Source organism: Cyprinus carpio, chromosome A1 (assembly GCF_018340385.1).
Source record: "Cyprinus carpio isolate SPL01 chromosome A1, ASM1834038v1, whole genome shotgun sequence".
Classification (NCBI taxonomy): domain Eukaryota; kingdom Metazoa; phylum Chordata; class Actinopteri; order Cypriniformes; family Cyprinidae; genus Cyprinus; species Cyprinus carpio.
The window spans coordinates 8,128,553-8,144,744 of NC_056572.1; the positions used below are offsets into that span (position 1 = coordinate 8,128,553).

At 33.7% G+C, this 16,192-nt stretch overlaps 1 protein-coding gene across 2 annotated transcripts in view; it reads right to left on the minus strand.

The window, feature by feature from the left end:
• Positions 1 to 973: 973 nt before the first annotated feature.
• The window catches only part of LOC109093640 (protein kinase C beta type-like), a 41,452-nt gene continuing 26,233 nt past the window's right edge, over positions 974 to 16,192 (minus strand). The window contains exons 6-17 of one of the 2 annotated variants that reach the window (XM_042736112.1): positions 13,971 to 14,127; positions 13,735 to 13,869; positions 13,548 to 13,644; positions 13,289 to 13,435; positions 12,326 to 12,499; positions 12,147 to 12,238; positions 11,629 to 11,691; positions 11,168 to 11,306; positions 11,001 to 11,081; positions 10,781 to 10,888; positions 10,555 to 10,695; positions 974 to 3,328 (exon numbers count right to left, since the gene is read on the minus strand). In XM_042736112.1, coding sequence (XP_042592046.1) covers positions 3,176 to 3,328; positions 10,555 to 10,695; positions 10,781 to 10,888; positions 11,001 to 11,081; positions 11,168 to 11,306; positions 11,629 to 11,691; positions 12,147 to 12,238; positions 12,326 to 12,499; positions 13,289 to 13,435; positions 13,548 to 13,644; positions 13,735 to 13,869; positions 13,971 to 14,127 — 1,487 coding nt within the window. In that variant the 3' untranslated portion in view covers positions 974 to 3,175. Of the gene's footprint in view, positions 3,329 to 5,340; positions 6,615 to 10,554; positions 10,696 to 10,780; positions 10,889 to 11,000; positions 11,082 to 11,167; positions 11,307 to 11,628; positions 11,692 to 12,146; positions 12,239 to 12,325; positions 12,500 to 13,288; positions 13,436 to 13,547; positions 13,645 to 13,734; positions 13,870 to 13,970; positions 14,128 to 16,192 lie in introns of those variants that run through there. The other variant, XM_042736040.1, reaches the window with a different exon arrangement.

Genomic DNA, 16,192 nt, shown 5'->3' on the forward strand with positions numbered 1-16,192 from the left:
ATAAAAGTGCTCCACATGGCCTTCTGAAGCGAAGCGATGCATTTGTTTAAGAAAAATTCCCATATTTAAAATGTTATAAACCACAATCTCTATCTTCCGCTAACTTTCATAAGCGTGTTCACGATTCACGATTCCCAGAGCCGTGTGGAGTACTTTTTTATGATGGATGGATGGACTTTTTTTTGCTTCAAAATCTCAACCACCATTCACTGCCATTTTTGCATTTGTCTAAAAGAAGAAAGTCATATATACCTAGAATGGCTTAAGGGTGAAATATACCTTTTAAATAGAAAAACATCCTGAAATTTTCAGGTACACATTTCTCAGTTTTCTTGTGAATGGGCCAGTAACCTTATGGACTCGTAACCTTACAACCTCATAACACAATCTTAGAAAAATTATGAACACACAGTTTGGCATTTGAAAAAGCTTTAATATTACACATAAATAAATAGCATGCAAAATATCTCTGCAATCACCAGCGATAGCCCTCCCCATAACCAACCACTGCTGCTGTCTGGATGTTAATGTCGTTGTTGACATGCATCTGTCTTGCATAGTATAAAACATGTTTTGGGGGGATTGATTCTTGTACAGGAAGCCCTTTAAAGCCATGATAAAAACCATCATTCATCATTAAAATATTATATATTAAAACATGAAACTAAAATATTGACAGGGCCAGGGGGTTACAATAGTGAGTGCATGTTTGGTTGAGGTGTGACAATTGCCTTGGTCATGTAAAGACCACAGTTTTTCATTTACAGTTACGCACAAGTTAAAGCAATTGTATGTAGTTTTGTGTATTTTTGCGACTTTGGAGCTCAGTGAGCGGAATTCACTATTGTAAATATACCACTGTTGTAATTACGCAAGCATTTGTTGCTGCCGCAAAGCAATCTGCCCTTTTACGGAATTTCATATCCATTCATCAAACTTACATCCTCCTCAAAAGATTGAGGGGAAAATGGAAAAGAAACAGAAGCCATTTGCTTTATTATAAGTCAGTGAACCATCAGAATGATTTTGAAACTGATGTTTCAAGGTAAAAAAAAAATAAAAATTACATACAGTTGTTTTAAAATAACAGCTTTTCAATCCTTATTTCCAGCGTTCACGTCTTTATAGTTCAGGCTACAGGTCTTTCACAAATATTTTCCTCCATATACACTATACAATAAACATTATACAATATATTTATACATTATCCCCATTTTTCCAGTTATCACCTCAGGAAAAGCAGATACTTATCACTGTTTACATGATCACACAATGTGTTTTCATTTGGAAGACTAGAATTACTTATATATCTATTTCATATATCTAATTACAAAATAAAACATAAACAAATAGAAATGTTTACACACCATAACCCTTATTAAGATTTATGCTACAACAGATCCAACCAGTACTGACACACTTGGTTAATAAGTTAATAGTGAGTTTAAGAGCAAGGGCTCTACCAGGCATGCATAGGGTAGACTAAAACTCCTTGTGGAGTCTGTTTAACACAGACACATGGCACATTACGAGCTCCCCAAACACTGCAGATTCCCCCACAAAAATATATGGCACATTAGGGTTTCAGTTGTTGGTTATAGTTCTTCAGCTCATAAAGTATGAATCACATTCTCTGCAGCCATTGATATGCAACCCCTAATGCCAATTCAATAAACAGCACTAACGCGCTTTGTCAAGGATTGCATCCGCATGCACCTGTCATCTGTTCATGAATACAATGAAAAGAATTGCTGAAACTTAACTCTTGAAACATAATAAAAGTTGAAAGTGCATTATAAAATTTTCCAGGCAGTATTTGTAATTCTCATCATTTTGCAAATCAGAAGTCTGCATTATCATACGATTGCACTTTTTTGTGCCCTTAAAGATATCTCCTAATTCATTATCCATTTTTTCATTAGCATATTTTCATCTATGTCAAGTTATTTGATGCTACAGTCACTGCTTTTTGAATTCCCAAGAAAATTCTGACATAAAATTTTAAATTGTGAATCGACAATGATAAAAAGTCAAAATTGTAAGATTAAATACATGAAAAGTCCTAATTATTATGTATAAAGTTGATAATATGACATAAAAGTCCTAATTATGACAAATGTTACTTTGACTTTTTAGGTCATAATTATGACTCATGTCATAATTACCTCTTTTATCTCATAAGTATGACTTAGTATGTCATAAAGAGAGCACAGAATTCAAAACTCTTCAAAATCAATGTGATGCTTTCACAAATAAGCTCATTAACTGATTGTTTTAATATCAGACTTCTGATCTTCAATATTCCTAATATACATAATAAACCAAAAGGATATGTAAAACAATCAACATATTTCTGGGACTACTAAAGTGAACTGTTTTCATGTAAAAATGTTGATTTTCAAATTTTTTGAGTTGCATGTAAATTCTAAATCAAGCCTGATGGCCTATGTATTTGCTTCAAGTTATCATAAATAATGCATTTTTAAGAGCATCTCATGAACAGAAACCATTATGCTTGGAGAAAACTAAATGCCATATGGTTGTCATTATTTGACTGTTTTGCTGTAATGCTAATGCTAATGCAAGCTTGTACTGAAATCTCAGACAAAGCTGAAAGACATCAACCATTTATATGAACATCTAGCAATATATTCTTAAGGATATTTGCTCATCTACCACTTACTCATGCACAGGAACTTGACTTTGAATTGATACCAAAATGCTTTACTAATTTAAATCAGATTTTAACTTAAAAGGTTGCGTAAGGCTTAATTAGCTCTGGCAAAAGCCATTAGTGATGCATGTTGTCAGGTTTATTCATTTGGAAATGAGGGGCTGCAGGAAAAAGCTGACTGAATATATGGAGAGAATGTGTAAAGAAAGAGGTAGGATAATTCTCATGGAGATGAAAAGACAAGACATTCTCATGGAGACTATGAATACACTCTTATAACCGTTCTCTCTCCTCTGTCGATTTCAATTCAGAGTTTCTGAGGCCTTGGTTGTGACTGAGTATAATCCTGGTTTGGTTCTGTGTGATCCTGCTGGGTTTGCGCCTTTTTAAGTGAAGAGAGAGAGGACAACCAAGATGCACAGGGACAAAATAATGCTTTCTGGGTAATAAAAGCGCCTCCTGCTCTCACACCTGAATGGAGCAATCCTTTTGGATTTGTTGTTAAACCTGAATGACAAACTCAGGATTGGTGTAGGAGAAGCCTTGGAATTCATTCTGGTCCAGATTCATAATGAAGAGTTTATCTGTTGGTGTCAGCTCAACCACCATCTTGGTAAACTCCTTGTCGAAGTTACCTGTGTCACGTCGATTTTTCTGAAAGAACAAAAAAAAAAAAAAAAAGTTATGAGTGTGAGGTTATGACTAGTAACCTGAACGTAAATGATGTGTTTTACCATTTCGATAACAATATAATACAGTAAGGCTCTATACGTTAACATTAGATACACTACTGTTCAAAAATGTGGGGTTGGTAAGATTTGTAAAAAAAAGTTTTTGATCAAAAATACAGTAAAAAGTATTATTTTGAAATAATATTACAGGTAAAATATCTTTTCTATTTGAATATGTTTTAAGTGTCACACGACATTGTGCTGCTTAATATTATTCAGTATTCTTTGAATAATAGAACCTAAAGTTTTGAATGGTACTGGTAGTGTACATCTTAACATTAATTTGTATATTTTATCAGTATATTTTTGTATTATGACAAAATAATTAATATTTATAAATACACATTGGTCAATGTTGTAAAAATATAATTTTTAATTAATTTGTGTACAATATTATACTGTACAAAAATATTAAGTGTTTCACTTTTTTCTGTATCTACAAAATGGCATTTTTTTGTAAACATCACTTACATCTTAAAATTTTTCCATATCCTGAGCCAAGGATTTTTTTTTTTTTTTTTTTTTTGGCATGTTGCATTATGCATCACTTCAGCAAGACAATTATTCTAGTAGAAATGCGGTTAAAATTAGGTTTCAAAGTCAACATAAAATTGCATTTGCAACCTATTTTACTTTTACAAGTCTGTGTTTTTGAAATAACCATGATATTCAACAAGAATAAAACTGTCCATCAGAAATTGCATGAAAACTGTCATTTCAGATGTGGAGCAATTTGATGATGGATTAGGAAAGCACTTTGGAAAAATACACCAAATGACCAGAAACGCGTATTAAAAAAAGCAAATAGGTTCTATTGTGATTTTATGTTGACTTTAGAGCAGATGTCTGTCATTTTAATCACATACAAACAGTAAGTTAACACACACACAAAACATCACAGAGGATAACTAGAAGTCAGAAACAGCAACAACAACAAAAAAAAAGACCAAGAGGAAACTGATGAAGAGGAACCCACAGCTTGAAGTTACATCAGAATCAAAAGCTCAAGACAAAAGGGTCTAACAGAACTACATATTTTGATTGTCATTCTGGAAGAGGTTGAATTAAACCAAAAAAAACATGGAGGGACAGTACAGAGCAGAGCAGACTGGACCGTAAACATCTAAAACACACCCGTGAGAATGAGATGAACATTTGGACATTAAAGTCCAGCCACCAACTGCAGACAAACAGCTCAAAGTTCTGCTAAACACACAAACCAGGAACAGAGAGACACCAAATGCCTTTTCAATCAAGACAAAGTCCTACCTTCTGCTAGAGGCCCAAACCAGCTCAAGAATAAGGGCCCTGGAGAGAAGTACTTCTTGAGAGTCAGGTCCCTGTACCCTGTACTCAATAACTGTGCCATCATGTCCTCATAAGACCCAGAAGACCCACAATTTAATCACATATGTAAACCACTCCTTTTGGATGATTATGTTATTGGTTACATTATTATAATAATTAAACCTATGTGAGACATTGCCACAGTTCTTTTGGATTTAATCGGTCTCAGTTTGTTCTTTTTTTTTCATGTAATCTCAGACGGAATGGACGATAATGAGATCTGATCTCTGTGTGGAGCACTGGCTGCTGTTAGACTCCTTGTGCAAACAAAAATCTCACTGGGTTATTACAATTAATGGCAAAAGGAATGTTTGGAAATGTAAACTGATATTTCCTACTTACACGCTACAGCAAAAGATATAAAATAACTGGTTTAAAACCATTTTTTGTTGGTGAAAATAATATATTTATCAGAAAAGCAGGTGTGTAAATGAAATGAAATAGTCATCTAGAAATTACAGTACTTATGAACTATATTTAACTTGTTCTAAAATATCAGTATTCAGAGACTACATTTCGGCACTGTTGTGTATGCAAGCATAAACACAGAGAAGGAAAATATACAGATATACAGAAATCATTCATATATTCCAAATACATTTTCATATATTTTCCTCTATAGAAACAGTCTGTCCACAGTTTCACAGTAATTTGATCAAAACACTGCCAGACACAGGTAACAAGTCAAAAAAAAAAAAAAAAAACATCACAGATTTGGCAGAATAATGACATAAAAAGATATGTTCTCGTAAGTAGTTACATCATGATCATATCTGGAATTAAGTTGTTGTAGTCATATCACTATCATTTCCAGTTGGTTTACGGATGTGGTTATGAGTATCCAAGCAGCACTGATTGGAAAACTACATGCTGCATGACCAGTTCCTAAACTTTAATCTCTGACTTGGCACAGTTTCACACGTACGACACCCAACCGAAAAAAAAAAGCACTAAAATGGGGTGACCCAATAAACATCCTGATCAATAAGCGGTAATCTGATGCGCATGGTTTGTGTATGCGCGTGTGTGTGAAGGGGAGACCGAAAGATTTGGCAGCTATATTTGATATTCTAAAGATATGTTTCATCAGAGACAATGAGTCAATGACCTCTTAAACCTCTAGGGCATGTGTAGGTAACATTTCACCCCAAAATGAAAACAAAAATAATAAGAAACATATTTATAATAAATAAAATGGAGCCTATTTTTAAAACCATTACAATGTTGCTGCATTGAGACATTATTTATTATCATATTTTTAGTCTGATTCTTATTAAATTGTCATTTTAGTATTTTAATTATGACAATGTCAGTGAAAAAAAATCTAAATTTATTTTATTATTGTTATTATTAAGGGGTGAAATGTGACCAGGACACTAGATTTATCCAGATACTTGGTTTTTTTTTATTTATTTTTTTTAAACCAATAACACTACATTCCATGATATAACTAGCATCAAATATTCAAAATCTTGCAAAGCTCCCACACATTCACTCTTTATAGGTTGATTTACAAAAGTTAGTCAATCTCTTTCCTTGATCCTTTTAATCAAATAAGAAACAGTAAGCAGGAAGGAACAATATGGATTGAAATTACCTCCACTCCATCAATCTGGTTGAACTCTCTCATTGGCTCATTCAGGCTATGTAATTTTTATTTTTTTTGTAATCTTATTTGTCCCTATTTTGAGCTTGGCTAAAACTGGCTACTTGGATTTCACGGATACAAAATTTGGATTAATGAATGAGAAGCCATGAAATTCTTCTTGGTCCAGGTTTTGAATCACTTCTTGGTCAGGAGGGGTCAGGACGGGAGGATGGCGGGTGAAAAAACGATCAAAGTTCTCTGCGTCTCGACCGCACTGTAGAGAAGACGAGAGAAGAGAGATATGGGATGGGAAAATGATGGTATGGCATGAGCAAACAAACAAGGAATTAATGACAAATGAAAGCCTCATATGTGAAAAAAATTAAAAAAAATAAAATCACAACTGTGTAATGACAGAAAATGATGAGTGCATACCTATATTGCATAACTACAATACATGCACATACTGTATTGGTAGTAGGGCTTGGCAATACAGCCAAAAAAAAATATTACAATGCCGATAATTATCGTGATAAATTTTAAATCTTTGTTTTTGTAGAAACCAGACCATTAACTGTGGTTTTAAACTACTCTTTATGGTCAGAACATAACAAACAACACATTTTTGAATTCTTTACACTTTTCCAGTCATTTTTCCTTAACAAATTAAATATCGTAATAGAAAAAATAATTTCTTAGTTTCTGCATGTTCTAATGAGTGATATTGTTTCAGATCATGAGACAGGTTTGTGTTGCCTGACTTTGATAGCGCACATCTAAGCACTGTTTGCAGTGCAGGCTGCAATATTAATAATATCACATTTTCTTGTCTTTTAGAAATGCACATTTGTCAGTGGCTAGAGTTGACAGTAGTAATAGCTGGAGTTAGGATGCAGATTTAAATTGATCCTAATTTTGAAAGTAGGTTATGTATGTGTGAATTTTATTTTCATTATTTTTATATGGTGAAATTGAATTATTCTGACTGTTTTGAGTTTTATTAAAATAAACCATTGGTCTTCCATAGCAGCATACATTTAAATCATATACTGTATAGCACCTCAATACCATGGTAAAAATGTAACTATATGGTTTCTAGGTATTTGATGGAAAAACAGTAGTCTAAATACATTTAAATGCACATTTAAAAGCTATAGCTTAAATCAGAAAAAAATAATAATATTCCATTACTCCTTTAATACACTGAATATGTCTGAATTAATAATATAATAAAATTCAACCACATTTCTGTCACAATACCATGGTGCAGTTAGTGTCACTACAGTAAATCCATGGTAAATGATGGCAAAACTTTTGACTATCATTGCACACTGTTTCTCCTGTTTTTAATCTAGTTTAAATCACAGTCATTTGTGTTCTTCGCTGAATTCAGGCGCTTCACACTGGATCTCACAGTGCTGTTTAGTGTCACATGACTGAGACTTATCAGCGAGTAAACGCAACTGCTCTAGTAGCTTGCGCTTCGCTGCCATTTGAACATTGATGGTTCGTGTGGCATGATTCAAATGAGTAGCGCGGTTTCATCCTGCCTTTGGCACATAAACATTATATCGAACATTTACCAAACTCTTGTTATCGTGATTATATTGCGAAAATAATTTTTTATCGCCCAGCCCTAATTGGCAGTCGACAGATTACACCTTTGTGCTCTCATTTGAGTAAAACATTTCATGCACATCATTTTCTGTGTTGGAAACATATTCCTGATTGTTTTACTATCACAAAATATATGTCAACACATTTTAAAGAAGCATTTAGTTTTCAGGTGAGGCAGCATTCAGTAAAAAAATTTATCTGTGGAACTGGACAATTCCAAGTATTCAAAAAGAAGTGAGCAGATGAAGAGGGACAGTGAAGGGACTGTGAGAAAATAATAAGTGAATTGTATCCAAACCACTTACCTGTTAATGGGTGAGATCATTTTAATATTTACATTTTTATCCTTTGAATTCACCTTCTGAATGTAGAATTATGTGGGGGCGGGGCTTACTAAAACTCAAAGGTATTATCAGAAATATATGTTTAGACTTTTTTAACCTGACTCAGGCAGCACTGTTACATGGTCATCTATACACATAAAGACTTACCATGAAGAATTATAAATGACAATAAATGAAATAATTAAAATATTCAAAAAACCCTAACGCAATCTCTGTTAACTGCAGGGGCTCAGGAATGATCTGAAAAGTGGGAGACGCATTAAAAATCTCATCAGCCCCTCTTCACATATACAAAATGCCTAGTTGCCATGGATACACTCATATGAAATACCATTTGAAAGCTTCAAAACAATCACTTTACCACTATTGCTATTTTAATATTTAGACTTTGTTGCAGCTGTGTTATATATGCCAATATATATGTATATATAAGTATATAAGTATGCCAATCAAAGATGGCTTCTGTTCTGTTCTTCAGTGGTATAATGCACATGCCAGTATGGTATTACTTTTTTGTCTTTTTATTTAACCAAACAAAACTGATTATAATGTAATTAAAAAATGAAAGATTGCAAATAAAAAAATCTTGCTAAGAATTTTTAAATATCAGAAAGTCTGAAAAACTCATATGATCAAAATACAAGATTGCAAACCGACGATATTACAAACAATAGATGGTGATTAAAGTGCATTTTGGGGGAAAAGCAGTATTAATCTCATAAATTGTTATGTGTAGCTTAAGGCTAATTATAGCTATAATGGACCTGTTTACAGGTAAGGATATATAATGAATTTTTCAAAAGAATTCACATAATGTAAGAAGAAAATTTGTTGTTTTCTAGGAAGACGTTTGATAATAGGAGGGTAAATGTATTTTAGGATTAAATTGATATGGCTGAGAAAAGCTGTGCCAAATGGGCATAAAAAAGAGTGGCTGATTGTACTGATTATACTGTAAATCCTAGGTCCGTTAAAGCAGGTTGGTACAATGAAATGTCAAATTTTGGATTTTGTTAGGCCATTATAGCATGTCATCAGCCCCCGTCATATTTAACGCATTTAACGTATTATGCAATATGTTACTTTGAAGGTCCATTAAAATTGTTACAGTGAAAAAAATAAAATAACGAATTGCAGATTTCGTTAAGTCATTAGACATTAACCACCCGTTAGGACGCACCCTCTTCATGCCACAACTAGGACCACGCAGTGGGTGTGGCCAAAATATTGCTCCAAGAGCAAGAGTGAGCAATAGAAACAGGGCTTGTATTCTGGTGCATTGTTACCACCCACTGAGATACAGCTTCACACCCAAGCAAAGATTTTAGACCCGCAAAAAATGACAGCAGTACAAAGAGCAAAAAATATGGGTGTGGAATGAAAAGTGTGGGAACTGCATAGAATGTTTATTTGCAATGACAAGAGTTTTAGCAATTACTTTATTTTTGTAAACATTCTTAGCAAGAACTTTTATTTTTTAATTACAATATAATCAGTTTTGCTCTCAAACAAAGTATGTTTGACTGAATAAAAAAAGACACAAAGTAACTCCATATGTCAAAAGCAGCAAAGCTTGGGTCATGAATATGAATTCAAGTGGTGGAGATGTTGGCACATAAGCAGTGGCTTACCATTATTCACCTTCACATTGTTCAGCCAAAGCAGCTAGTCAGCCTTGAAACAGCATATGTACTGTTTTATTGTTGAAAATTGTGTTAAATGTCTTTAAAATCAATACCATTTATACAGTTTAGTGTGTTTAAGTGTCCAAATACATTTTGGGGTCACTGTATATCCACATCCTGAGTCAACCCGCACAATCCACACAGTTAAAAACACTAAAATTCTTAAAATGCTCCATTATTGTTGTCTGCAGTGTTTGTGTGTCTTAACCTGAAAGCAAACCTTTACTGCCTCACATTTGTGTTTTCATACTCTTTGCGGTTTAACAGCAGAGCATGAAGTGACGCATTACTTCCTGCACTGAGCATTTTGGAACCACGGCATCTTGGCCACATTCACCAAATCTTCTCTGAAAATTAGACACTTAAAAATGGAAATATTTTCTATCACTGCAACTGAAATACAGCGTGCTAGGAGAAAGAAGTATAAAAAGGATGCACCCACCTGGCTGATACACACACACATACTTGCATTTGTGGTTTACAGGGACTCTCCGTAGGCGTAATGGTTTTTATACTGTACAAACTGTATTTTCTATCACCCTACACACACAGCTGCATTATTACTTACTGCTTTGGGTTTGAAGGGGGGTTGAACTTCCTTGCTTTGAAGTTTTTCCCAGTCCATGTAGCGGAAGAAAGCATGTTCCTTAATGTCTCTTTCTCCCTCTGGTCCACAGCCCAGGCGCTTCCCTGGATGCTTGGTCATCAGCTGCAAACATAACAGTGTTTGTTAATGTATGCAAGCAAAGACAAAAATGTCTAAACTGTGTATTTGTGTGTGTGTATTTGCCTACCCCCTTGCATATAGCCACTGCTTCTTTGGACATGGATTTTGGGTAAGACACATGATGCTCCATGATGGACTGGAAAAGCTCATCTTCATCCTCACCATCAAAAGGGGGCTAGAGGAAGCACATCAGCACCATTGCATCTATCACAACTTCATAATTACTTCTGAAAATGGCTCATCCAACCTGAATTTCGACCCAGAATGATAACTTAGCATTAGTTTACCTGTCCTGCCAGCATTTCATACAGTAAAACTCCATACGCCCACCAGTCGACAGACTTGGCATACGGTTGATATGCAATGATCTGTAACACAGGAGAACATACAGTATATTTGCCTTGTGCACAGACTCATTGTAATTAATATAACACAATCATATGTCCACACACACCTCTGGGGCAATGTAGTCTGGAGTGCCACAGAAGGTTTTGGTTGTGGCCCCATCAAACATATTCTCTTTGCACATGCCAAAATCTGCAATCTTAATGTGGCCTTCAGCATCCAACATCACATTATCCAGCTTCAGATCTCTACACAAAACCAGGGAGCAACAACAGTTAAAGTACACATATTTTAGTAAATATCTGCTCTGACAACAATTTGAGTATGATAAATAAATAATGCTATGCATCATGAAACATGAGATTTGATTTCATTATTTTTATATTATTCATAAAAAATTAACTGAAGGGACAATTTACAGCACAGTGGAATACTGACAAAAAAAATCAATGCATAATACTTTGTGTATTATTATAATAGATTGTTAAATTCTGGCATTGTGGTGTTCTAATTTCTTCCCTGTGCCAAACTAGTGTGCACTCAGGGTACCTTCACAAACAAACATTTCACCTGTATATAATGCCCTTTGAATGAAGAAAGAACAAGCCGATGGCAATTTCTGCAGCATAGAACCTGATGGTAAAAAGAAAGAAAGAATTAAAACCAGTTAAATTACTGATCTGACTTATAAATGAATCTAAATAACAGTAGTGTTGTTGGTTGGCATGAACATTAATGCTATGCTTAAAATGCTATTGACACATCAATAACCCAAACTGATGACTGATAATTGCTTTTATAAAATGTCAGATATAGTTATATAATGTACACAAAACATTTGGGAAAGATTGGGTAAGATTTTGTAATGTTTCTGAAAGAAACTGTGAAAAATATTTTACAATGTAAAATTACTGTGTTCTATATTAATAAATATTAATATGTCATTTATTTAGCTATTAGTCCAGTTTTAAAATAATAATTTAAAATACTATTTTGTGCTATTAAATGTATAATTATAACATTTAAAAAAAATCTTATTTCATTCATTTTTAACAATTTTGTGTTTGTTTTTAGGAATGAATACATACACAGCATGGGGTTCCTTAAATTTTCCCACTTGTTGTATTTGATACATCAAATCTCCACCGTTGATAAACTCCATCACAAAGTAAAGACGATCCTACAAACAATAACACCACAACTGATTATGGGTTTATCATGTACATGTGCATAGTATGCCAGTGTAAAGAGAGAGTGTGATGTGTACCATGGTCTGAAAGCACGAGTGGAGGTGGGTGAGGAAGGGCGGTTTGCCAGAGAGAGCGAGAACTCTCTTCTCAACCATAGTGCATTCCACATCATCGTCCTGAATGACCACATCCTTCTTCAAGATCTTCACTGCGTACAGCTCATCTGAGCCTTTACGTTCGGCAAGCATCACCTGCAGAAAAACAGAGTAAAGATTAAGATTAAGTAAAGATAGAACATGATTATTGTGATTTTTATTGATTTTTAATAATTAACTGATAAATGAGAGTATGGCTATGAAATATTGAATATGGACACTTTTTCTCCCAAACTTCTGACTATTTTTAAAAAGAATATAATTTTAAATACTTTTAGAAATAATAAAAATACACTTCCATTCAACAGTTTGGAGTCATAAAGCTTTTTTAATATTTTTGAAAGAAGTCTCCTTTATGCTCACCAAGACTGTGTATATTTGCTTGTAAATAAGGTAAAATGTTATATAATACAGAAAAAAGTGAAACATTATTGCTATTTTAAATAACTGTTTTCTATTTGAATATATCTGAAAATCGAATTTATCCCTGTGACTGCAAAGCTGAATTTTCGCGCATCATTATTTCAGTCTTCAATGTCACATGATCCTTCAGAAATCATTCTAATATGCGGATTTGCTGCTCAAGAAACATTTCTTATTATTGTCAGTGTTGAAAACAGTTGTGCTGCTTCATATTTTTGTCTTTGATTAATAGAAAGTTCAAAAGAACAACATTATTTGAAATAGAAATCTTATAAATGTCTTTACTCTCACTTTTGATCAGTGTAATGTGTCCTTGCTCAATGTAAGTATTAATTTCTTTCAAATAAAAAAAATATATAAATATCAGTCTCAAAAGGTAACATGCTAGTTTCACCAGCCCTTTTACTAACACAACTGTTTGTGTAAATGAGAATGTGTTCATGAATTAATGGTGTGTCCTACCTTTCCAAAGCTGCCTTTGCCCAGCACCATGATGAAGTTGAAGTCTGAGAGCTTCATGCGGTCTTTATTGCCATTAGCATCGTATTTAGAGATGTCATTCTTTGAAGAGCCATCTGTATTCTTAGTGCCAGGGCCAATCTTGGCTCTCTGGAGAATAAAAAAAAAAAAAAAAAAAATCTGAATATTTTCGGAAAGGGAAGCAAGCTAGAAGTAAAAAAAAAAATGTGTCAATACAAATGAAAAGGGATGTGGATTTCACCTGAAATTTCTGCCGCAGTTCTTCATCGCCCTCCTCTCCATCGGGTGGAACTGGAACGTTGAAATACTCCCCTTCCTCTTGGTTTAGCAACTTAAACCTACAATCCAAACAGATGAAGACGATGGTCTCAATCCTCGAGCACTGAAGTCTCGTGTGTAGGTGGTGTCTTATATCTGGTAGTGCTTACCAACTGTTGACATCTTGTTTCAGCAGCTCAGAGATGCCAAAAGACATCGACCCCATGAAGTCATTTCTGCTGGTCAGATCCCAATCCCACACCTCCACTGACAAACGCCTGTCTTTATCTGTATCTTTGAGGTTACTATGGTTACACAAAGATGGAAACAGCCATTGCACATGTGAAACATCCACATCCACACAAATGAATGCACTTGATTGCAGTTACGTTTATTTGCCACTCACAAGCTGAAGTGTTCGTCCCAAGTAGGATTGAGGGAGCACTTGATGGTTTTTGTCTTCTGCTTGCTCTGGTTCTTTGGGTCTGGAATTAATTTAAGCTTCACATATGGATCTGACAGGCCGTTTGGGTCCATTGGCACCAAGTTACGAGCCTCCTTGACTACAAATTAATTTACAGAAAAACAAAACATGTAAACCAATAAATGAAGGACTTTAAAGTATTATTATATGTGCATACATATTCAAAAACATCAACTGGAGCACCTTTATGTGCAATTTGTATTTCAAAGCAACTAAACTCAACTAATATATTGATTTAGCTTTTAGTTTTATATTTTAGTTTTAATTTTAAGTTTTAATAATTGTGTTGTGTGCTTTTGTCATTTTAATAATTTCTGTTGTTTTAAATACTTCTGTTTACTATTATATTATTCTATTTATATTACTATATTTACTTAATAAAAAAACTTGCCTTGGCAAATAAAAGAAATCAAATTTATATGTAAAAGTTAATTTAATTTAATACAATTAAAGCTAAATAGAAATATAAAAACTAATTAAAATTACAAAAGCACATAAAATCACTAAAACTTAAAAAATGCCTTGTTAAATAAGTGAAATAATTCATATAATATATATATATATATATATATATATATATATATATATATATATATATATATATATATATATATATATATATATATATATATATATATATATATATATATATATATATATATTCGGCTTTATTTCAATTAACAAAAATATTTTAATAGTTTTAGTTAACCTTAACAACAGTAAACGAAATTTCTAAATTAAATTTAAATTGCTAGGCAGTTTCAAGGGTGTTCTGAGCGGTTGCAAGAGTGTGCTAGCATGCAAGAGTGTTAAAGGTGGTTGCTAGGAAGTTACTAGGCTGTTCTGGAGGTTGCTAGGGTGTGGTTAGTCAGTATCAAACATGTTCTGTGTGGTTGCTATAATAGTGCTATCATGATGTTTCATGTGTTTTGGTGTTTGTTCAAAATTGCTAATTGGATGCTAAGGTTTGTTCTTAGGTGCGGTTGTTAGGTTATCATCTGCAGATTTATTCAAAAGAATCTGTAAGTTTGCTATAAATTAAAAGCAAAGTGTATGAAACTCCTTTCTATATACTCAGCCCTCTAAATGCAGCTCCAGAGAGCTGATGGATGGGTGAGCTGGTGTGTGGGTGTGTGTGAATGGGATGTGGGGCAATCGTTGGCAGATTGATCTCATGTTCCCAGAGGATGCAGTTTCTGCCCAAGGCAAAAAGAGCTGAGAAAAACAAAGACTCGTTCAGAACATTTTGTTGCCAAGCTGTGTGTGTGTGTGTGTGTGTGTGTGTGTGTGTTTTATTCGAGTGATCAAATTTGCCATTCAAAGACCTAGAAATCCTCTTTAGCTAAGCCAAAAACATGCAAACATCAATATTATTGCAACATTTCCATTCAATACTCTTGTTGTACTGATCTGCATGCTTGGCTGAAATGGCTTTCTGCCCTGCTGGTATATCATATATCCCACAACAGCACTAACATGCATAATGAGCACTAACCATATTTGCTTATAACGTTACATATTCAAAACTGGCACAGCTATGGGTTCTCTAGTTTCTGAACAAAGCCCCTCCTCACTACTCCAGTCTTTGTATTCAAGTCCATAAAGATGAGTAAATTATTATCAGAGCATTTGTTTGAAAAAGCAACCGACCAATTAAAATCACACAAATGACACTGTAAAATCCAGAGCATGGAGCATAAACAGTTTTTATTTTTTTTCCGATGTGTATCTCATTAAAACCAATAAAACCTTTATTGATCCATGTTGGGAAAAAATATCCACACACTGGTGTATGGGGTTGTAAAATGTTTTGTCCATTACACCAATTCTATTATTTATGAAGTAACACCTAAATTAACAGATTTTAATTAAGTCAAACGATTTAATATTATTAAATATACCTAATTCTATTGTTTTAAATCGCTTCTTAACATAAAATGGGATTTAAGCACATCAACTCTGCTGGAAACAAACCTCAGCTTAAACTATCTTAAGAAGGTTTGCTGGTCTTGGGTGATTTGAATTGGTTTTAGCTGTTATTGTGTTTTTGAAAGACTTCTTTTATGCTCACCAAAGCTGCATTTATTTGATCAAGAAGACAATAAAAACATTTAAAGTATCTGTCAAATTTTTATATATTTGAT